We start from the raw sequence: 24,908 nt of genomic DNA, 5'->3' as shown, positions 1-24,908 counted from the left end.
TGACCTATGACGTCACAATTATCATAAAAACATTCTGCATGGGTGTCGCTCCTACCCTGAAAGTTTCGTCTCAATCGGATATGCAGTTGCAGAGAAAAACGAGGTTCAGCCCGTACGGACAGAGGGCCGACCCAAAAACATAATACCTCCAAGCTGAATGTGTCTGGTTCCAACTAGATGGGGCACCATGCATTTTGCGTTGCATGTTCGGGACTATCTCAATGAAGCATTCCCTCAACGATGGATTGAACGCAGATCACCAGCTCCCCTACCGTGGCCACGATGTAGTCCAGAGTTAACAACTTCAGACAACTTATTGTGGGGCTTCATCAATGCGAAAGTGTTGACAAACAGGTATGGGATGATTGAAAAATTGTGCCCTGCCATCCTTGATAGAATCAGGAGCTGGTCCAACACTTTGAATGTCTTTCAATCCAGACAACTCACTCACTCTGTCTCCCTCTAACTGTCTTTCTCAAAGGAGCATCTAGTGAACCCTCCCATCTACTTCCAAACCTCTTGAAGAAGTTCAGTCACTCGATTTTTTGAGCTTCACCATAAGCCATGTTCTCTCTTGGGCAAAGGACATATCCAAATTGTCAATCACCTTGCACACCTCTTCACGTCGTGGAGACCAAGGCCCCCAAAATCATTGGGCCGAAGCCAAATCATTGAACCTGTTACTCTCTCATTGCAGACAGGTCGGTGGCCTCTGTATTCCTTTCTGTGATCTGTCCCCCAACCCTCCCTTTCCTTTCCTTCGGGATTCTGCAGGGCGCACACGGTCTGCCAGCAACGCTCTTCTTGTTAAACTCGTCAAATCCAGTTGTACTGCTCACGTCCATTCATTTACTTCTCCAATCTATTGCATGTGGAACCAACTTCCCCAGTCTGTTCAATATCATTCTTGCCTGCAAGGCTTCAAGGTGACTTTTCACCACCTCTTCAGGTCACCCCCCCCCCCCCCCCATTCATGCTCTTGATGTTTTCTACCGGCATCAACCTTCCCCAAGCCCGCCTATTTCTTTCAAGGTTATGGGGATATTCTCCTTCAACCCCCCTCTTCAATTTTTCTTCTATTTAAGTGTGCTCCCGAGTTTTCTTTCCTTGTGTTGCCGTGTTCGAGCTCATATCCAGTTTGTTCATCCCATTTCATTTTCCCTCCACTTCCTCTCATTCTTCACTTTGCCAAAAGTTCCTCTAAGTGACCCTCTACCCTGCTGTTGGTGTACCCTTGCCCCTTACCACTTTATTATTACCCTCACCAGAGGAGAGGGTATTGCATCTGAGTCCGGTTGTCTGTCTCTGTCTGTCTGTCTGTTTGTCTGTTTGTCCGCACAGAATCAATATGATTTTCTCTGCGCAGTGACAGAATTTTTACCTGACGAGATCTTTGACCATTGACCTCTTGACCTCATACTCTAATCAGTTTATCTTTACATCATTATACATACTTGTACCAAGTTTGACTTAGTTCCTTAAGTTATCACGGTAACAAAAACCTAGCACGGACGCACAAACAACCCGAAAACATAATGCCTCCGGCAACTTCGTCGGCGGAGGCATAAAAAAAACAATTCTGAATCAGCATATCGTACGATTGCAAAAATAGGTTCAGTTATAGACACCTGCCCATCACCAAAAACGCAAGATAGAAATGTCAGTTATTCATTTTGGTTTTGATGTACCGTACTGTTTACAGAGCACCGGTGCTGCCAAAGCAGGTTCTTGCTGCTTCCTTGCGTGACATTCAGCATTTAAGACGATACAGCTCAGACAAAAAATGCAGTGGTGGCACAGACAAAAAATGCAGGACGTACCATTTCTAAACTTTGTTATTAGACCGTGGGCCGAGCTCCCGTTTTGTTTAGTTTCGTGACCCACCTCGTGTATCTACCTGTATTTATAATATGTTGTGTGAAAATATTTCAGAAATCATATCTGAAACTCGTCAAGCACAAAACCTGCACATTTTTTTTAATTATGGGAAAAACACGAAATTGTGACAATTTTTTAATAAACATTGCCCAATCACAGCACATTTGACATACATCACAACGCTCATCAACCAATCACGCGTGTCGTTTCAGGCGAGCTGTAAACTCACAAGCTGTCATGGCGGCGTACATGTCGTCTGATGCTAGTGCTGCCAAAGATTCTGAAGACAGTTCTTCGGGGTTCTGTTGTATGCATTTCATCAACACCCACAGCAAAGTAATTTCATTTGGTGAGAAAAGTGCTACGAAATTTCAGGAATGTGCTGCTAAGTGGATTGAACTGGAAGGAAGCCCCGAAAGTAAGGTCGCTGTCAAGGCGCGACAAGTACAACAACACAGCCAGCACAGGCTGGGCCTCGGTACTGGTGTGGGGATTGCAGCTGCCGATGCTGCGGCCAGCGTTGATGAATGTGAGACATCTGGAAGGTACACATGATCTCCTTTCTGCCGTTAAACTAATTGACAGAATGGTCAAAATCAACACTCAGTGATTACTATACTAAAGAATCTAACTGTCATTTTCAGACCTGTTTTCATGACGACTGGTAATCTGGTTGTAAAATGTTATTAGTTGTTTGTTTTTTTTTACTGTGAAGGCTGAAGATTGTGTGAATGTGACTCTGTGACTGATGTGAGTGTAACACGGTTACTACTGTAGTCTGTGCTAGTATTGTCTTACTTAGTTATTGTTTGTAATAGTACTAGACCCTACTAGTACTAGCTTAGCTACGAGTGAGGCTTTTGATGCGGACATTCTACGTCTTAAGTTCAGTAACCAGTAATGTATTCGTAGGGACTAGTCTAGGGTCTTCTGCTCTAAATTCTACTATCCTTCAATCATATTAAAAATGACCCGGTTGACCATGCTTGACATGTGTCCATGATCTAACTGAATAGTGGCTTCTTTAATACATTGACTTGTTTCTTTTTTGTCTCTTTCTCTCTCTCTCTCTCTCTCTCTCCCGCTTTCCTTGGTCATTGACATTGTGACTGAATATGACCCCTCTATCTAAAATTCTTAGGACAGTTACTCTTGCTGAGGACAATGAATTGACATACATGGGGGCCTGGGCCCTGTTGCATAAAAACTTGCATTTAAACGCAATTCAAAAAATTAAACGTGAGTCAGAAATGCCGCCATAAGAGTCCATGTGATTGGTTGAAATATGACATGCGTTTAACTTTTTATACAACAGGGCCCTGGATGGGATTCTTTTATATTTGTCATCTTTGTCATTCTTTGTCATCTGTACATGTGTGTGCCATCTTGAATTTACATATAAAAATATATACAGGTGTAATTCAGTACGATTCTCAAAATGAATGTGCAGAGCTGATCTGTGCTGATGCCGATGTCAGCTGTGCAGAGCAGAGCTCATCAGGGTTTTTTTTCAGACTTGGAGGAAGAAACAAGCTGAATGTGTGAAGAAAGTCAAGGTGTTCGTTGCTCATGATGGAGCCACGAGTTTACAAAGGAAAATGAGAACTCGAATGCAACCATGAAGAAGCAGATACTCACCTTTTCCTTCACTGTCAGTATGCTGCTAGACATCAGCCATCAAGTTCAACAGATAGGGCCCCATACCCGGTCCTAATCAAGAGTCCTGACACAGACGTCTTTGTGATTGGAATCACCACGGCTGAGCATATTGAAGCAGACTTATTATTCCACACTGGAAGCGGCAACAGCAGGAGGACCTTCAGTCTGTCAAAGATTAGCTCACATCTGGGGCCCGATGTCAGCAAAGCGTTGATATCACCACACTGTTTCACAGGGTGTGAATCTGTCAGCTCTTTTCATGGGAAATCTAAACACAAAGCCTTCAAGTTGTTTGCAAGTGACACTGCTTGCCACGCTGTCTTTCAAGAGTTGGGGAGTTCATTCACAGTCAGTGATGAATTGGTGAAAGGTGTGGAGAAATTTGTTTGCAAAATGTATGGCAGGACTGTGAGAAAGTCAATGAGGCCAGATACAATCTGCTCCTTATGTTAACCAAATCAGAGGCACATCTTCCACCCAAAGCAGACTCTCAAGAAGCATGTCATGAGAGCAAATTACCAGGCTGCCGGACACACAAGATGTCATGGCGGCGTACATGTCATCTGATGCTCATGCTGCCGAAGATTCTGAAGACAGTTCTTCGGGGTTCTGTTGTATGCATTTCATCAACACCCACAGCAAAGTAATTTCATTCAGTCAGAAAAGTGCTCCGAAATTTCAGGAATGTGCTGCTAAGTGGATTGAACTGGAAGGAAGCCCCAAAAGTAAGGTCGCCGTCAAGGCGCGACAAGTACAACAACACAGCCAGCACAGGCTGGGCCTCGGTACCGGTGTGGGGATTGCAGCTGCCGATGCCGCGGCCGGTGTTGATGAATGTGAGACATCTGGAAGGTACACATGATCTCCTTTCTACCGTTAAACTAATTGACAGAATGGTCAAAATCAACACTCAGTGATTACTATACTAAAGAATCTAACTGTCATTTTCAGACCTGTTTTCATGACGACTAGTAATCTGGTTGTAAAATGTTATTATTAGTTGTTTTTTTTTACTGTGAAGGCTGAAGATTGTGTGAATGTGACTCTGTGCATGATTGATGTGAGTGTAACACGGTTACTACTGTAGTCTGTGCTAGTATTGTCTTACTTAGTTGTTGCTTGTAATGGTACTAGACCCTACTAGTACTAGCTTAGCTACGAGTGAGGCTTTTGATGCGGACAATCTACGTCTTAAGTTCAGTAACCAGTAATGTATTCGTAGGGACTAGTCTAGGGTCTTCTGCTCTAAATTCTACTATCCTTCAATCATATTAAAAATGACCCGGTTGACCATGCATGACATGTGTCATGATCTACTGAATAGTGGCTTCTTTAATACATTGACTTGTTGCTTTTTTGTCTCTTTTTCTCTTTTTTTTTTTCTCGCTTTCTCTTTCTTTCTTTCTTTCTTTCTTTCTCTTTCTCTTTCTCTTTCTCTTTCTCTCTCCTCTCCTCTCTCCTCTCTCTCTCTCTCTCTCTCTCTCTCTCTCTCTCTCTCTTCTCTCTCTCTCTCTCTCTCTCTCTCTCTCTCTCGTCATTGACATTGTGACTGAGTATGACCCCTCTATCTAAAACTCTTAGGACAGTTACTCTTGCTGAGGACAATGAATTAACATACATGGGGGCCTGGGCCCTGTTGCATAAAAACTTGCGTTTAAACGCAATTCAAAAAATTAAACGTGAGTCAGAAATGCCTCCATAAGAGTCCATGTGATTGGCTGAAATATGACATGCGTTTAACTTTTTATACAACAGGGCCCTGATGGGATTCTTTTATATTTGTCATCTTTGTCATTCTTTGTCATCTGTACATGTGTGAGCCATCTTGAATTTACATATAAAAATATATACAGGTGTAATTCAGTATGATTCTCAAAATGAATGTGCAGAGCTGATCTGTGCTGATGCCGATGTCAGCTGTGCAGAGCAGAGCCGATCAGGGTTTTTTTTTCAGACTTGGAGGAAGAAACAAGCTGAATGTCTGAAGAAAGTCAAGGTGTTCGTTGCTCATGATGGAGAGTGCCACGAGTTTACAAACGAAAATGAGCAAACGATTGTTCGCTTTGTGCCAGAACTCGAATGCAACCATGACGAAGCAGATACTCGCCTTTTCCTTCACCGTCAGTATGCTGCTCGACATCAGCCATCAAGTTCAACAGATAGGGCCCCATACCCGGTCCTAATCAAGAGTCCTGACACAGACGTCTTTGTGATTGGAATCACCATGGCTGAGCATATTGAAGCAGACTTATTATTCCACACTGGAAGCGGCAACAGCAGGAGGACCTTCAGTCTGTCAAAAGATTAGCTCACATCTGGGGCCCAATGTCACAAAGCGTTGATATCACCACACTGTTTCACAGGGGTGTGATTCTGTCAGCTCTTTTCATGGGAAATCTAAACACAAAGCCTTCAAGTTGTTTGCAAGTGACACTGCTTGCCACGCTGTCTTTCAAGAGTTGGGGAGTTCATTCAGTCAGTGATGAATTGGTGAAAGGTGTGGAGAAATTTGTTTGCAAAATGTATGGGCAGGACTGTGAGAAAGTCAATGAAGCCAGATACAATCTGCTCCTTATGTTAACCAAATCAGAGGCACGTCTTCCACCCAAAGCAGACTCTCAAGAAGCATGTCATGAGAGCAAATTACCAGGCTGCCATACACACAAGATGTCTCGAGCAGTTTCCACAAATTCCCAGTCCAAATTGACGTGGATGGAAAGATGTACATGATGAATTAGACATCAACTGGGTGATCTGCCTCCAGCACCGAGTGGCTTGCTTGAACTGACATATTGTTCATGCAAGAAAACTAACTGTGAGAAGCCATCTGGTACAGGCAAAGGAAGATGTTCTTGTCGACATCATGGTATGTCATGTACAGATCTTTGCAAGTGTGTCAACTGCAGAAACTCTATTACTACAAAAGAGTTTGATTCTGATGAAGAAGAATCAGATGAGGAGTAGATGCTTCAGGACACAGTGACCATGTTATAAGTATGTGTGATACCACATTGTTCAGTGTTGAAAATGTAAAAATTTAGTGCAAGATAAGGGCGGTATTTGTACTCGTCCTTCGATGTGTATTACTTTAGGATATCATCATTAGTACAGGTTCCACTTTTCTATGCAGGAATGCAGAGTAAATGTATTGCAACAACATTATAATTTTTGTGAATACATTTTTTCACATTATATTTCTTTTTTATTTGTAAGAGTGGACTGTTATCATGTTGGCATATTCTATACAAATCTCTGTTAGGAGGGTCGATTGCCAAAACTGTACATGTATTGTTATAAAGAGTAGATTCATTACTGTGTGTGTGTGTGTGTGTGTGTGTGTGTGTGTGTGTGTGTGTGTGTGTGTGTGTGGAGAGAGAGGAGAGCGAGGAGAGCGAGGAGAGCGAGGAGGAGAGGAGAGAGAGGAGAGCGAGGAGAGAGAGGAGAGAGAGGAGAGAGAGGAGAGAGAGGAGGGAGAGAGAGAGAGGAGAGAGAGGAGAGAGAGGAGAGAGAGGAGAGAGAGAGAGAGAGGAGAGAGAGGAGAGAGAGAGAGAGAGAGAGCGAGAGAGAGAGAGAGAGCGAGAGAGAGAGGGGGGGAGTGGCCCCATATCAATCACCCACAGCCATGTAGTATCCCGATGAATACAAAGACATCAGAATTTCAATAGAGTAATACACAGCTATATCAGAATCGGCACAAGATGGCGCTGTAGATTTTGCTAATTAGCATAACTAATTAATGTGCAACTTTATGCACTGACGAGTTGTGAATTCTTTCTAAGTGATTTTTTATCTAAATCTTTGCAAAATTTCAGGTAGATACCAGAGGTGGGTCACGAAACTCAAAAACTAGACAGATTTTGGAGGCTCGGCCCAAGGTCTATATGACTTGTCCGGGTTCGAACCACCAACCTCCCAGACTCAAAGAGCGGCTCTAACCATTACGCCACAGAGTCTGGTCAGTTATCTATCGATATAAATAAAACAGTTTGTGTATTTGTGTGTGTGTGTGTGTTACCTATACACTCCTAAATGGAGAGGCTCACGTACTTGATATTTGGCATAGACATGGCCATTGGGCCTGGGAAGGACATGGCCGACCTAAAAATGACCTCCGATGACGAGATCCATATTTTTTATTCATATTTAACTTAGCGCATTTCAGCGAGGAACATTATACACTGAATCTCAGCCTGTGCAAGAGCAGCTCGCTGATTCGCTCAGAGCGATCACGTGATGTTGCATCCTCGCTGCCAGAACCCCCTCCTTCCCCCCCCCCTCCGCCCCCTTACCCTCCTCCCTTCCCCCCTCCACCCTTTCCCTCACCTCCCTCTGCCCCTCCCACAACCCCCCTCCCCTTCCCCCCTCATTCCCCCCTCTCCCTCTCCTTCCCCCTCCCCCTCCTCTTCCACCCTCCCCTCCCCTCCCTCTCTCCCATCCCCCCCCCTCCCCTTCCACCCCTCCCATCCCCCCCTCCCCTTCCACCCCTCCATCCTCCTCCCCCTCCCATCCCCCTCCCCCCTACCCGCTCTCCCGCCCGGCAATGCCGGGTACTTCTGCTAGTTCATTATAAAACAGTAATTATATTCGTAGATACAGTTCATACAAATAATTAAATATATGTATACATGCACTGCTTGAAGTATGCACTGTAACCCTTATTAGCACTGGACACCATCTGTAAACGACAAATTTAACTACTTTGTAGCACTGGTGCCAGAGAAATTGTGGAAAGAGGTTGAAGACAATGTCAAGGAAGAGAAGACAATGTCAAAGAAGAAGAAGACAATGTCAAGGAAGAAGGCAAAAACAAGACCAGATACGTTCAAAGTACACCGACCCCATGACAAATAAATAAATAACATCCCACAGCGTAGTGGTTGATCAGAGTAGTGATGGAAATGTACAAAAGAGCGCGCACAGCTGTAAGGACGAAGGACGGGAACAGTGGTGAGTTTGAGGTGAAGGTGGGTGTGCATCAGGGGTCGGTACTAAGTCCACTACTATTTGTAGCTGTGATGGAGGTGCTGGCTCAGAACGTAAAGGAGGGTTTACCGTGAGAGTTGTTCTATGCAGATGATCTGGTGTTGATTGCGGAAAGTATGGATGGACTGAAGGAAAAGATGAACAAGTGGAAGGAATGTATGGAGACAAAAGGTCTGAAGGTGAATATCGGAAAGACGAAAGTGATGGCAAGTGGAAAAGCATGTGATGAGGTGGAAAGAACTGGGAAGTGGCCCTGTGCTGTGTGTAGGAAGGGTGTCGGAGTGAACTCCATTCAATGTACAATGTGCGCTGAGTGGGTTCATCAAAAATGTAGTGGTCTGAGAGGGTCATTAACCAGTGTGGCAGCTACATTCAAATGTAAGGTGTGCACAGAGGGAGCTGCAGATGGAGGAAATGTTGAGTTGGATCTTGGAGACGGCGTGAAGCTGGAAGGTGTGAAAACATTTTGCTACCTTGGAGACATGCTGAATGGAGAAGGTGGATCAGACTCGGCAACGGTTGCTCGAGTGAGATGTGCATGGAAGAAGTTTCGGGAACTGAGTGGCGTGCTGATGATGAGGGGAGTGTCGTTGAAGCTGAAGGGAAAGGTGTATGCTGCATGTGTGAGAAGTGTTATGATTTATGGGAGCGAGACATGGGTAATGAACGTAGAGCAGCAACGAAGGTTGGAAAAGGTGGAAATGCGAATGGTTCGACGGATGTGCGGAGTATCGTTGAGAGAGAGAGGAAGACAAATGATGAATTGCGAAAGATGATGGGAATAGAGCCTGTGATTGATGCTGTGAAGAGGAACAGGTTGAGATGGTTTGGTCATGTGTTGAGGAAGGATGAAAGTGACTGGTTGAGAAGAGTGATGGAAATGAATGTAGAAGGAAGTAGAGGACGGGGAAGACCGAGAAAGACTTGGCTAAAGATGGTGGAAGAAGAAATGCGGGCAAGGGGGTTAACAAGGAGAGATGCAGAAAATAGGACAAAATGGAGAAGATTGTCATGGGGACCGCAAGGCCAACCCCCGCTCTAGTAGGGAAAATGGCCTTTAAAATGCATGTTGTTGTTGTATGTGTATCCCACAGCATGGCGATACCGCCTTAGGCGATACCGCCGTGCAGCACATAGAGACCGTATTTGGAGGGAGGGGTGTACAATAATTGATTGATCAATGTAATTAAAATGGTGTTGGGCTAGCGGCTAGGGTGCCGGCTTAGGATACCTAGGATCCTGGGTTCGAATCTCGGTCGATCGCTGAATTAACGCCAGGGGGGTTGACTCAGTCTGTCATCCTTCCGAGGTCGGCAAATTGAGCACCAGTTCACTGGTAATTCCCTGTTTGTCGTTAAAGGCGGCAAACAGGGTTGGCGTCAGGAAGGGCATCCGGCCGTAAAACATTGCTTCAAAAAGGGGACCAAAAAACAACAACAACCACGGTTCCCGAAAAAGGCCAACCCCCGCTTGCGGGGAAAAATGGCCTCTAAACGGTGGTTTTTAAATGTAATTAAAATCAATAAACAGTAATTGTAAAGTAATTTCGTAATCAATTGGCTAATATGGCATACGTAAACCACCAGTATTTCATCCGAAGCTGAAACTTTTTGAAAATAAATGAAATGTCATTAATTGAAAAAAATAAAATAATAATTGATTAATCAATAAATAATAAATTGATGAATTGATTAATCAAGAAATCAAAAATATTCTTTATAGCCACATCACTTTTGATCACTGCCGTGTCCGAATATCAGCTTCCAAACTCAAAAGGTGCCCGAGATATTGGCCAGATGAGAAAGAAAATAAATAAATGATTAATAAACAGGATTATAAATCAATTATAAATCAAAGTTAATAAATTCCATCTCTTACAGTTCCTCTTTTCTACATTCCCGAAACTCAACTTCCAATGGAGATTCGAAATTTCGGAGAACCGAAACTAAACAACTCAACGAAACTCAACGCAAAAACAGATCCTTTTAACTACAGACCAATCAGCCTGCTCCCAATTATCAGCAAAGTCATGGAATCCATCATTGCTTCGGATATGAAATCTTTCCTCTTCTCCAATGGCTTGATCTCTGATCATCAATTTGGATTCAGACCAGGTCACTCTACTCTGGACATGCTGCTTCTCCTGTCTCAACAATGGATGGAGGTCCTCAATGCCAAACAGGAAATCAGAGCTGTCTCCCTCGACATATCACGTGCCTTCGATACGGTCTGGCACCCAGCTCTGCTCACCAAACTCTACTCCTATGGTATCCATGGAAATCTCCATGCATGGCTTGCGGACTTCCTCTCTGGTCGTAGTCAACGTGTGGCCCTGAATGGATTTCTCTCATCTCCCCTTCCTGTTCAGGCTGGAGTTCCCCAAGGCAGTGTGCTGGGCCCTGTGCTTTTTCTGGTCTTTATCAATGATCTCTCCGACTCTCTGGAAAATCCTCTCTATCTCTTTGCTGATGACTCCACTCTCTGCCGCTCCATTCCTCTTCCCTCAGATCGGCAGTCTGCAGCCTCCTCACTCTCTGAAGACCTGGACAAAATCACAGACTGGTCAAACAAGTGGAACATGTCTTTCAATCCTGACAAATCTCACACTCTTACTATGTCTCTCCGAAAAGATCGACTGGACAACCCTCCCATCTACTTTCTCAACAATCCTCTCCAAGAAGTTCTGTCGCTGCAGCTTTTGGGTCTCACTATCTGCCATGATCTTTCTTGGGAAAACCACATTTCCAAGCTGGCCTGCAAAGCCAGTCGCCGACTGGGCATCCTCCGTCGTGCGAAGTCCTTCCTTGGCACACCTGAGCTCCTCACCACGTACAAGGCTTTCATCCGCAGCTCAATGGAATACTGCTCTCCCCTCTGGGCTGGTGCTCCTGCCTCACACCTAGCTCGTCTTCACGCTGTTGAAAGCAAAGCATTCAGAATCATTGGAATCTCCCGTGATGAAGCTAACTCCAAGGGCCTCTCACTCACTCACCGCAGGCAGGTTGGTGGTCTTTCCGTCTTCTACCGACTCCTCTCCGGCCTTGCTCCCCCAGCTCTCTCTGTGCTCTGTCCCCCAAATATTCCTACAGGTCGCACAAGATCTGCCAGCAAGCCTCTGATGGTTAAACTGCCGAAATCTCGGCTCTCTGCTCACCTTCACTCCTTCATTCCTCTTTTCTCCCGCCTCTGGAACAAACTCCCACACTCCCTTCAATCCCACTCCTCCCTCCAGGTCTTTAAAACAGCTGTTCACCACCATCTCTTATCTTCCCCCATCCAAAACCTTGATCTTTTCTACCCCCACTAATTCACCCCAGATCCACCTTGTTTGTAATTCCAACTTCTTTCCTGGTAGTCCTGGCAGTGTCCATATGTTTTATGCCTCTCCCACCCCCTTTCCCATGCCTCCCCCCCAAAGCCCTCTCCCTCCCACAGATCTCTCGATGTCTCCATGTCTCTCGGTTCTTGCTCTAAAATGTTGTGTTGTGTTGTGTTGTGTTGTGTTGTGTTGTGTTGTGTTGTGTTGTGTTGTGTTGTGTTTGTGTCCTTCCCCCTCTCTCCCCATCTTGTCTACCGCTCCCGATGTTATTTGTTCTATGTGTCGGTTTGTCGGTTATGTGTCGGTTTGTCGGTTTGTCTTTCTGTGTGATAAATGTTCGCTCTTTCACGAGCCTCGATCTTTTATACAAAAAAAAAAAAAAAAAAAAAAAAACTGCACTCCACCCCTCCTTCAGCGTCCTCAAACGTATTTTGACTAGGTCTCAAGAAACTCATTTTGCAATAATGGTTCGTTTCCCATTAATCGTACACTTTTCAAAATCCAATCTCACCCCTTCCCTCCAAAACTTCCCTATCACCCCTACCCTCCAAATCTACCCCCTTGCCCCTCCAAATCTTCCCCATCACCCATCTCTTTCAAATATTCCCCCTTGCCCCTCCCCTCCAAATCTTCCCCATCACCCATCCCTTTCAAATCTTCCCCCTTGACCCTCCCCTCCAAATCTTCGCCATCACCCCTTCCCTCCAAAACTTCCCTATCACCCCTTCCCTCCAAAACTTCCCCATCACCCCTCCCCTCCAAATCTAACCCCTTGCCCCTCCCCTCCAAATCTTCCCCATCACCCATCCCTTTCAAATCTTCCCCCTTGCCCCTCCCCTCCAAATCTACGCCATCACCCCTTCCCGACAAAACTTCCCCATCACCCCTTCCCTCCAAAACTTCCCCATCACCCCTCCCCTCCAAATCTAACCCCTTGCCCCTCCCCTCCAAATCTTCCCCATCACCCATCCCTTTCAAATCACACCCCTTGCCCCTTCCCTCCTAAACTCCCCCCACACCCCTCCCCTCCGAGACTCTCCCTCACTCCTCCCGTCCTAGACTCCCCTCTCGGTCCTCAAAGCGTCCTCCCCGCTTCTTCCCCCTTCCAACTTTCACCTTCATCTCCCTCAACCTTCTGCCTCGCTCTTCCCCCTCCTCAAATAACACCTCACTGTGCCTCACCCAATCACCATCAAACCTTTTGTCCACCCCCATTCTTCCCTTTCTCCAAGCTATTCTGAAATCCCTGACACACCTTCAACAGCTCTCGCTACCTCTTCGTCCTCTTCCACATCTTACCCTACCCCTCCCACCCATTGTTCTGTATCCGATGCTCCCCCTTCCTCTTCATTAACGGTATAGACCTCAAACATCCGGGGCCTTCGCTCAAACTTGACTGATCTCTCCATACAGGTTGCTTCTGACAAACCAGATGTGATCTGCTTAACAGAAAATTTCCTCCTTCATGATGTCTCTGATTCCTTGGTATCTCTCCCAGGTTACTCCCTCCTCCGGTATGATAGATCTGAGCCTCGTCCTGGAGGTGGGGTTGCTATCTTCATAAAAACAACTCTCTTCCTCACTCGCCCTGCACTGCCCTCTCTCCACCTCACCTCCAGGAATACCTTTGGCTACGGCTTCTCCTTCGCTCCCACCTTTTGTTCATACTAGGGCATGCCCGTACGTGGGTGCCCTTTCCTTGCCAAAAAAAAAAAAAAACGCTACCCGTACGCTCTACCCCGCCCGTACGCCCGTACGCCCGTAAACAAAAAAAACAACGCTCTTCGCTTCCGCCCTTCGCTCTGGGAGAAATAATGCGCATAAGAAATCGAGAAATTATTATTTTCTCCGGAAGAAATCGAATTACGAACCGTAATGGCGCACGCGCTCGGCTCGGCTCGCAACAACGCGTTCTGTGATTGGCTGCCGGAAGTGAAGTCTTCACTGTCCGGAAGGTCGCAAATCGCAGTTACGATGAATCGCAAATTAGTTTTATTTAGTTTTAAAACATAGTTTAACGGCAACATAGTTTTCCAACGTGAAATAAATGAATACGCTCTCAAATGTGCCGTCCGAGGCAGAGTCTGTTCGCCACGTTCGGCACACGTGATAGCTCGCTGCTCTCTGATTGGTTGAATCGTTTTTGGACATAGCTCGGTAACTACTTGTCCGATTAATATGAAACCTTGAAAAGGCACATCCTCGGGTCCCCAGCAATATACCTGGCAAGTTTAAAGTATATCAGACCCGTGGTTGTCGAGAAACAGCGGTCACAGACATACATACATACATACATACATACATACATACATACATACACACAGAGATTACTGGAATTATAGATAGATGTGTGTTGTACCGTCCACCAAACAGTGATGACTCCATCTAAATCTCGCTGTCTGATAATATGGACCAACTTCTATCTTCCCATCCCAACTCTCTCTTCCTCATATGTGGTGCTTTCAATTGTCACCATGCCAGTTGGCTGGGTGTGGGTACCTCTCTCACCAGCCATGGCTCTTCAGCAAAGGACTTCTGCGACTCACTGGGACTGACACAATCTGTCAATTTCCCGACCTGGATCTCAGTCAATGGAGCATCTTCTCTTCTGGACTTGGTTATGACTAACTTCCCTGAAAATGTCTGCTGCTCTCCTTCTGCTCCAATCGGCCCATCTGATCATGTGCTTGTTAACGTGGACATCTCTCTGACCATTCTCAGAGAGCCTCCTCAGCATCGACGAGTCTGGCATTTCACTCAGGCCAACTGGCACGGTCTTCAAGCAGCGATCAATCATCTGGACTGGTCTCCCATCTCTACCGCCTCTGACATCAACTCATCCTGGGAATTCTTCCAAAGTAAATTGCTCTCTCTCATGCACAGATTTATCCCATCTCGTCTTCATTTGTCATATCCTTCCTCCCGTCCATGGTACACGGATTCTTGTGGTGAGGCTGTTGCCCAGAAACAACTTGCTTTCGTCTCCTGGAAAGCAATTCCAACGGAAGGAAATCTCATTTCCTTTCACAAAGCCCAAAACAAGTGTGTGTCCACCCTCAGGAGAGCCAGGAAACAATATCGCTCCGTTCTCAAGACCGAACTCTCTTATCTGTCTCCCTCTTCCAAATCCTGGTGGCGTCTGGTCAAATCTGTTTCTGGTGTTTATTCCCCCTCCATCCCCTCCCTCACCTCAAACGGCTACACGGCTGACTCCGCACGTGAAAAAGCTGAATGCCTCTACTCTGTGTTTGCCTCTAAATCTTGTGTCCCAAACCCATCCCTCTCTGTACCCACCGTACCCAGTCGTACCCAGCTGCTCCTGGACTCTGTGTCCTTTCCTCCTGACAAGGTGGAAAAGTTTCTGTCAACCCTCGACTCTGATTCTGCAACTGGACCTGACGGCATCAGCCCACGGGTCCTAAAATCCTGTTCTTCCGCTCTTTCACTCCCTCTCTCTGTTCTCTTCACCCTCTCTTTTGCTCAAGGTCATCTGCCACCTGCTTGGAAATCAGCCAACATCACCGCTTTGCACAAAAAAGGTGCAAAAACAGATCCTAGCAACTACAGACCAATCAGCCTTCTCCCAATTATCAGCAAAGTCATGGAATCCATCATTGCTTCAGATATGAAATCTTTCTTCTTATCCAATGGCTTGATCTCTGATCATCAATTTGGTTTCAGACCTGGTCACTCTACACTGGACATGCTGCTTCTGCTTTCTCAACAATGGATGGAGGTCCTCAATGCCAAACAGGAAATTAGAGCTGTCTCTCTTGACATATCACGTGCCTTCGATACGGTCTGGCACCCCGCTCTGCTCACCAAATTCTCCTCCTTTGGTATCTATGGAAATCTCCACGCATGGCTGGCGGACTTCCTCTCTAGTCGTAGTCAACGTGTGGCCCTGAATGGGTTTCTCTCATCTCCTCTTCCTGTTCAGGCTGGAGTTCCCCAAGGCAGTGTTCTGGGCCCTGTGCTTTTTCTGGTCTTCATCAATGATCTCTCTGACTCTCTTGAAAATCCTCTCGATCTCTTTGCTGATGACTACTCTCTGTCGCTCCATACCTCATCCCTCAGATCTGCAGTCTGCAGCCTCCTCACTCTCTGCAGACCTGGACAAAATCACAGACTGGACAAACAAGTGGAACATGTCTTTCAATCTTGACAAATCTCACACTCTTACGATGTCTCTCCGAAAAGACCGACTGGACAACCCTCCCATCCACTTTCTGAATAATCCTCTCCAAGAAGTTCTGTCACTCAAGCTTTTGGGTCTCACTATCTGCCATGATCTTTCCTGGGAAAACCACATTTCAAATCTGGCCTCCTAACCCAGTCGCCGACTGGGCATCCTCCGTCGTGCGAAGTCCTTCCTTGGCACACCTGAGCTCCTCACCACATAAAAGGCTTTCATCCGCAGCTCAATGGAATACTGCTCTCCCCTCTGGGCTGGTGCTCCTGCCTCACACCTAGCTCGTCTTCACGCTGTTGAAACCAGAGCGTTCAGAATCATTGGAATCTCCCGCGATGAAGCTAACTCCAAGGGCCTTTCACTCACTCACCGCAGGCAGGTTGGTGGTATTTCTGTCTTCTACCGACTCCTCTCCGGCCTTGCCCCCCCCCCCCCCAGCTCTCTCTGGGCTCTGTCCCACAAATATTCCGACAGGTCGCACAAGATCTGCCTGCAACCCTCTTGTGGGTAAACTGCCAAAATCAAGACTCTCTGCTCACCTTCACTCCTTCTTTCCTCTTTTCTCCCGCCTCTGGAACAAACTCCCTCACTCTCTTCAATCCCACTCCACCGTCCAGGTCTTTCAAACAGCTGTTCACCACCATCGCTTATCTTCCCCCATCCAAAACCTTGATCTTTTCTACCCCCGCTAATTTCACCCCAAATCCACTTTTTTGAAATACCAACTCCTGTCCTGGAAGTCCTTGGGTTTTATACTTCTCCCCCCCCCCCCCACCTCCCTTCCGACGCCTCCTCCCCCCAAGCCCTATCCCTCCAGAACATCTCCCTGCTCTCAAATGTTGTGTTTGTGTGCTTCCCCTTCTCTTCCCATCTTGTCTTCCGCTCCCTCTTTTTATATATTTTGTTTGTCTGGTTGATTTGTTTGTGAAATAAATGTTAGCTCTTTCACGAGCCTCGATTCAGTATACAAAAAATAATAATAATAATAATTAACCAGTGCTTCGAGATACAGGGCAGTACAGGGACGTTTGGAGAAATTGGATCAGTAATTTTCACCAGAAGACGGACATGACTCGAAGGAACTGGATAACACGAGACAACTAGATGACACTAGATAACACTGTATACCATCTGTGAACAATAAAACCCACAAACATGTCTCGAATCATAACACCATAAAACCTAGAAACACCCGCTCCCTTCGTGCAAGATCACGTGGTACGACATTGTGGGGTCACGTGACGTCCCATTGTCTTTGGTCACGTGATGCTCCGTTAACGGTGCGGTGCCATACACAGTCGACTTTTGTTTATCAATCTTTCCATTTTATCGACATTTACAGACTGTCTTGTGATTTTTTTCTGCCAAATTTAAACTTTCTCTAAAGCACGAGCGAATAACTCGTTCTTATGGACAGCATAGTTACCCCAGAGTTGGTGTATTTTAGTACAATTGAGATTGTTGTCGGGTGAGGAATGAACATACGGCACATGAAGATTTTGAGAAGACCCTCTCACAGACATCACGACTCTACATGTGCAGCCAATCACAATCACCCATCCATACCCAATTGCTACCTACAAGTCCTGCCAATACTCAGGTACCCATCTATCGCCAATGTTTCTGGATACCTACAGATCAAATTCCAGTGTCAACCTATCTACAGTTTGTGCCACCACTACCTTTCCAGGGAGACCTTCATGCATCAACTATTCTCCTCTTTACTCTTAGGTTCGGCCCCTGGTTCTGCCTCTGTCCAATCAGCCAAGTGATGGCACCATAAACCAGGCAATGCCACTTACCTGATTGGCAGGAACGGTGAAAAGGCAGTTGTTGCTCTGATTCGTGAGCAAGCGGCTCTTGCGGAAGATTCGGTAAATCTGATCTTCAAGAGCGTGCTGCAGCCGGCGGCGGGGAGAATTTCTTCGGGGTTTATTGTTGACGTCCACGTTCTCGTGTCCACGGGTCAATGCTCCGAGCTCCACCGGGCCAAAGATGAACAGCAAACGAGGTGGGCAAGGCCTGTATACAAAGTGGAAGCAAATGCTGCAACAACACTGGGTTTTTCAGGACCACGACATGATTGCACCAACACAGAGAAATCTCTTATATGGTAATTATCTCTTCTTCTTCTTCCTTAATGGCCACAGTTATTGACACTTACTTGGGGCGATGACCGGGGCAAGATTTGGCCCAAGCTTTCAAGATTCGGTTGGCCGTGCCTGACGTTCGGCCGAGTAGTTAAGGCAAGAATTTGGAATTAGTTCATGGTGCCGGCGATAGCTCGCCTACTCTTCATGAAGGACACCGTGGGATCTTTAACGTCCACCAATGAATGCCGCCCATTTGATGTACGTCTGAGGGACATCAATCACACATTGATGAATCATCCCGACTGTGAAACACCTGGATGACGGTTTACAGCTGGGTCAGGATTCAAAACCAGGCTAGACGGGTTAGAGGCGAGCATGCGGACCTCCTGGCCATCCTGCCATCACAGGTAACAGTCTCTATGGTATTCACAAATAAAACTGCAGCATTCCATGCGTCATATATGTAATCCATGGTATTAGCATTATATTCTTTCCAAGGTTGGGAATGCCAGGTCTCTTTTTTTGAAGCCTGCTGCCATGTACATAAATATTTCACAACCCCCTATAGAGGCCATACATTTCGAACGTACACAGATGCAGAAGTACAATTAAAACTAGAACGGCACTCAGTGGAGAGCATACCACCGCCTGGTTGGCCAGATCACTCAATGGTGAAGAATCACTTAAAAAATTATACGAGCTGGATCCGGATCTTCACCAAAATCGAATCATTTCGTCCTTGTCACATTCGCTAAATCTCAGCCAAATTTCGTCCGAATCCGTCCACAACTTTTTGACATATCTTGTTCACAGCCAATGACACAGGGGTGAAAACACAAGCTCCATCCACCTTTGGTGGCGGAGGTAATCAACTCAATAAGACTGCCAATCGAGCAGAGCTTAAGCACCTGCAGTGCACCTGCCAATCCGAAGCGACCGGCATTTTGTCCATGTGTGGCCGCAGTAAGGGCTGCGCCTTCTGCCGCAAAAAGTCGACGGCTCTGAACAAGTGATCGTACGACACGTCCAAGGTGCACGTCGGGTGGGTGAGCAGCACCAGGTGGCACAGCGAGAACAGGAAGAGAAGGCCGAGACAGTGGCCTCGCTCCTTGGCTCGCCAAAAGGCGTGTGCGGCGGCCGGCGACGTCCTTTCGAGCTCCCCCAGCTCCTTACAAGCGTCCTGTAGGTACGCGTGATCGGCGGCCGACGACAGAACCAAGAAGAGCACCCTATCTTCGGCGTTGTAGTAGGCGGCGATGGGCGGGTCCAAGGGCGGACGACCGCTAGCCGAGCGCGCTTGGCCCGAGCGCCTCGCTAGGCCAGAGTACACAGGGAACGCTTGTCGATTTGTGAGCGCGTTTACCAGAGAGAACTTCTCGCTTTGCCGCTTCGTCGTCTTTCCACAAATTCCAATGACACAAACTTCATGACTCGAGTGCGGAGAAGAAGGAACTTGTTCTAAGAATTCGTCCAAAGACACCGCAGTCATCGCAGCAGCGCAGCTGTACCACTAAACATGCCCTGCCCGAGAATAACACAGTAAATGTATTATTATTTAGATACATCGATTTGTTTATGTGTTAAATACCGTATTTAAAACTTACTTTAATATTTGAAAGTCTATATTTTAATTGAGTGTATTTTTGTATTTAGTGAGAGCGACGAAGGGACCATTCGATCTCACGATATGTTCTAATAATCACTCGACGGCTATTTTTTTTTTTTTTTTTTTTTTTTTTTTTTTTTGTATACAAGATCGAGGCTCGTGAAAGAGCGAGCTATAAACGCGAAGATGCGAGGAGGTACAAGCTACAACGCAGGAGGAAATTCCCGCGCATTTCGACCAATATGAAACCAAAGCTTTCAGAATCATTGGAATCTACTGCGATGAAGCTACCTCCGAGGGCCTTTCACTCACTCACCGCAGGCAGGTAGGTGGTCTTTCTGTCTTCTACCGACTCCTCTCCGGCCTTGCTCCCCCAGCTCTCTCTGTGCTCTGTCCCCCCAAATATTCCGACAGGTCGCACAAGATCTGCCAGCAACCCTCTTACGGTTAAACTGCCAAAATCTCGGCTCTCTGCTCACCTTCACTCTTTCATTCCTCTTTTCTCCCGCCTCTGGAACAAACTCCCTCACTCTCTTCAATCCCACTCCTCCCTCCAGGTCTTTAAAACAGCTGTTCACCACCATTTCTTATCTTCCCCCATCCAAAACCTTGATCTTTTCTACCCCCGCTAATTCAGCCCAGATCCACCTTGTTTGAAATTCCAACTTCTTTCCTGGAAGTCCTGGCAGTGTCCATATGTTTTATACCTCTCCCTCCCCCCCCCCCCCCAAAGCCCTCTCCCTCCCCCCCCCCCCCCCCCCCAAAGCCCTCTCCCTCCCACAGATCTCTCGATGTCCCTGCTCTCAGATGTTGTGTTTGTGTTCCTCCCCCTCTCTCCCCATCTGGTCTACCGCTCCCAATGTTATATGTTTTATGTGTCGGTTTGTCTTTCTGTGTGATTAATGTTCGCTCTTTCACGAGCCTCGATCTTGTATACAAAAAAAATAATAATAATCCATGTACTATGTACCCCTCTATCCCCAATGCCTTTCCATACCCATCTAATTCCACTTTGAACCTATGCACCATTTCGTGCTCCCTCGTCCCTCCGTGCGTGTGTGCGCGTGTGTGAGGAGTATTTTTTGTAGAGTTCCACTGGTGCTTTTTGATGCGGAAAGTGATGCATTAAAATGATCGTTATGATCTCTGAGTTGATGCGGGCAAATAACTACAAGGAATCCGGAAGAATTACCATGTATCTAACCTCGTGCCATGTTAAGGTGTATGTAGCAGTTTAATAGGTTCTTATCATTATATCACACGCACTATCTTCATCAATCACCACATGTGACACGAACCACATCACCATAAAGTTTCTATTTATTACGTACACACACAATTCGGTGAGCGTCGTGTGGGTTTGACTCGTGCGCAGTCTTAAACCGATGGACAGAATGAGTTGAAATTTGGTTGTTGTACTTCAGGTGTGCCCAGGAAAGTTTTAGGTATTTCCAGAAAACACAGTCGTGGGGATTCGGGAGGGGTATGAGCGCAATATCTCTACGAAAATGTGTATTGCGTAGCGCCGCTCCTGGTGGGAGAGTGCATTACAAATCCCAGCAATTTACAGTAGTACAATAATTGTATCTCTGTATGTAAACGTGCATGTATGTATGTAGACCTCAGGAAAAACGAATCATGTAAACCTTCGGGAGCCAACGGCCATCCAGTGGAAAGATGGTGTCTGAAAAAACACCCAATTAGGGGAGGAGGGGGGAAATTAAAATTAATTTTTCCACCTGGCCTAGTTATCCCCTGCCGCACAGTGGTCCTCCATATCCCCTGCCGCACAGTGGTCCTCCATATCCCCTGCCGCACAGTGGTCCTCCATATCCCCTGCCGCACAGTGGTCCTCCATATCCCCTGCCGCACAGTGGTCCTCCATATCCCCTGCCGCACAGTGGTCCTCCATATCCCCTGCCGCACAGTGGTCCTCCATATCCCCTGCCGCACAGTGGTCCTCCATATCCCCTGCCGCACAGTGGTCCTCCATATCCCCTGCCGCACAGTGGTCCTCCATATCCCCTGCCGCACAGTGGTCCTCCATATCCCCAGCCGCACAGTGGTCCTCCATATCCCCAGCCGCACAGTGGTCCTCCATATCCCCTGCCGCACAGTGGTCCTCCATATCCCCTGCCGCACAGTGGTCCTCCATATCCCCTGCCGCACAGTGGTCCTCCATATCCCCTGCCGCACAGTGGTCCTCCATATCCCCTGCCGCACAGTGGTCCTCCATATCCCCTGCCGCACAGTGGTCCTCCATATCCCCTGCCGCACAGTGGTCCTCCATATCCCCTGCCGCACAGTGGTCCTCCATATCCCCTGCCGCACAGTGGTCCTCCATATCCCCTGCCGCACAGTGGTCCTCCATATCCCCTGCCGCACAGTGGTCCTCCATATCCCCTGCCGCACAGTGGTCCTCCATATCCCCTGCCGCACAGTGGTCCTCCATATCCCCTGCCGCACAGTGGTCCTCCATATCCCCTGCCGCACAGTGGTCCTCCATATCCCCTGCCGCACAGTGGTCCTCCATATCCCCAGCCGCACAGTGGTCCTCCATATCCCCAGCCGCACAGTGGTCCTCCATATCCCCTGCCGCACAGTGGTCCTCCATATCCCCTGCCGCACAGTGGTCCTCCATATCCCCTGCCGCACAGTGGTCCTCCATATCCCCTGCCGCACAGTGGTCCTCCATATCCCCTGCCGCACAGTGGTCCTCCATATCCCCTGCCGCACAGTGGTCCACCATATCCCCTGCCGCACAGTGGTCCTCCATATCCCCTGCCGCACAGTGGTCCTCCATATCCCCTGCCGCACAGTGGTCCTCCATATCCCCTGCCGCACAGTGGTCCTCCATATCCCCTGCCGCACAGTGGTCCTCCATATCCCCTGCCGCACAGTGGTCCTCCATATCCCCTGCCGCACAGTGGTCCTCCATATCCCCTGCCGCACAGTGGTCCTCCATATCCCCTGCCGCACAGTGGTCCTCCATATCCCCTGCCACACAGTGGTCCTCCAAAGAGGTTTCCTTGTTTCAGGACTAGGTGAAGGTTTTGCCAGTTTTTCCTCTTATTTTTTGTTGTAGTCCTTCACATGTAGTAGTCCTTGAGCCAGACCAAAAGTAATGCTCCGGCGGGGGGAGTAATTCTCATTATGATTTTCCATTAGACCAATGTCTCAAGTGTCAGAAAAGGTGTGATGGACATCTGAGAACGGTAGCTTAGTGCCCGGATGGACGCCATCTTTGAAACCACCCAGCTCGAAAATGCCCATTTGGTGGGGTACATTGTTGCACGTGTATCTGGACTTCTATACTAGCTATCGATGTGCGGTTGACGACTAAATATACGTCCGATGTGTACCGTCTAAATAAAAAATAATATGAAGCATTTTGTTTTAGATTAATTATTATAAAAATCAATTATCGAAAAAAAATCATATATTTTTCAATATTTTATTATTAGACTTGTACTTTTTTTAGTGAAACAACACTGGTATGATTTTCCAAATTATGCATTGTGCTACACCGTTTATCTGTCTATAAAAATAACTCAAAAACTAAAACATATCATCCACCACGAGTTTACAACAAATAAATGTAAAGAGGCATAAAATGACAGGCCGCCGCTGGCATTATCTATTCTGACGATAACGCAAGTTAGGAATGTCGTACGGAGAGGATTTTAACACCATACGATATCTAATAAGCAGGCGGAAATTGTTACATAGGAAATCTGCACTTTGGTGGCCATCTTGGATTTCAAAATGGCCGCCAATTATATTAATTATTCATTACTAGAGTTTGGAAAGACGTATGGAGCTGATTTTAACACCATACGATGTATATTCCTAATAAGCAAGCGGAGGTATCATTGAACATGTCATGTTTTAGTCAAATAACACCGGTATGATCTTCCAAATTATACATTTTGCTAAACCGTTTATCTGTCTATAAAGATTTTCAGGCAATTTGGCCTGCATTATAATAGAGAACAACATATGCTATACAATATACAGTGCACACAAAGTTAATCATCAGAGTCGCCATCAGAGTCATTGGCATCCTGAGCCACGATAGCATCATCCTGCACCATGTTGGAGCATCCCTGCAGCTTACACACAACAGTGCACTTCAACCCATTCAGTATGCAGGAGCAATCTGACGGTCGACACGTCCTTCTGCATGTGCATGAGATGAGATTCAAGACGACATCTGGAGCTGCTAGACCCGCCATCCATCGGATTGTGAGCGAACCGCCATCATCGAGTTCCCAACCATGTCCTGCTGATGGTGTTGGGACGTCTGGTAGGTTTTCAAGGCTGCGTCGCCAGATAGCCGCCTGATAGTTGGCCCTAAGCGTATGCTGCATCAAGGAGTCTTCACAAGGCGGCAATTGTCCAGATTCGATCTGGCCCTTCTTTGCACAGAACATGTGATAACGGAGCGAATTAACACCGACGATCTTCGTGTTCTTGGCGTACAGCTGACACGTGAAGGCCTGAATGCTATTGAAGACGTCTGTTGGTACATTCCACGAAGATCCCAGATCTGTGAATGCTTGAAGATACAGCTCATTCGCTTGCACAAGCTTCAAAGCCTTTATCTTTCCTTGGCTAGCCAGAGCACTCACAGTGTCACACCCGCTCCATGCATGAAGCCCTGGCAATGCACTGCAAACTCCAGACCCCAATACCGCAGCCAACAACCGCAGCTACATCCCGAAGGCCTGCATCTCCAAACATTTTCCCAATGCTCGACATGAAGTTACAGATGGTATGGAAGTTCCCCATCATGAGCACGATTCTTCCATATCGATCGACATTTTTCCATGCTATTTCGGTCGCCTTAGCAAATAGTGCCTGGTCTAGCACCACCGGTATACGCTCAAGCTGAAGTGATGACATGATGTTCAGAGCTTCTCTGAGGATTTCTTGCACTGTTGCCATATCTGTGGCAGGCGCGTTTATAGTCGGCAGGTAGCCAACTACATCTTCCGTCACCTGAACACGATCTCTAGTCATGATGTTGAAACCAGTCCACGAACTGATTGTCTGGTCGCATGGTTCCAGCATGCGAGTCATAATCCATACGTGATTTCGGCGCTGCGCAAGGGATGTTGCGCCTGCAAGAGTGTCAGAAAGATCTGCAGGCTTGATTGCAGGTGGGCCCTCTCGTTT

The 24,908-nt window shown here is 46.9% G+C and overlaps 1 protein-coding gene across 4 annotated transcripts in view; it reads right to left on the bottom strand.

Moving 5' to 3' along the window:
• Window positions 1-19,657, bottom strand: part of SMG8 (SMG8 nonsense mediated mRNA decay factor) — an 83,906-nt gene extending 64,249 nt beyond the window's left edge. For 3 of the 4 annotated variants that reach the window (XR_013623914.1, XM_068118937.2, XM_068118938.2), the window contains exons 1-2: window positions 19,033-19,639; window positions 17,834-18,053 (exon numbers count right to left, since the gene is read on the bottom strand). Coding sequence is in view for 3 of the 4 variants with exons in the window: in XM_068118937.2 (XP_067975038.2) it covers window positions 17,834-18,053; window positions 19,033-19,613 (801 nt within the window). In the remaining variant the exon portion in view is untranslated. Of the gene's footprint in view, window positions 1-17,833; window positions 18,054-19,032 lie in introns of all 4 variants that reach the window. The other variant, XM_068118935.2, reaches the window with a different exon arrangement.
• Window positions 19,658-24,908: the final 5,251 nt, after the last annotated feature.

The sequence above is a fragment of the Myxine glutinosa genome, chromosome 6 (genome assembly GCF_964187855.1).
Source record: "Myxine glutinosa chromosome 6, kmMyxGlut1.1, whole genome shotgun sequence".
NCBI lineage: Eukaryota > Metazoa > Chordata > Myxini > Myxiniformes > Myxinidae > Myxine > Myxine glutinosa.
This window is presented reverse-complemented; position numbering and strand designations above follow the sequence as displayed.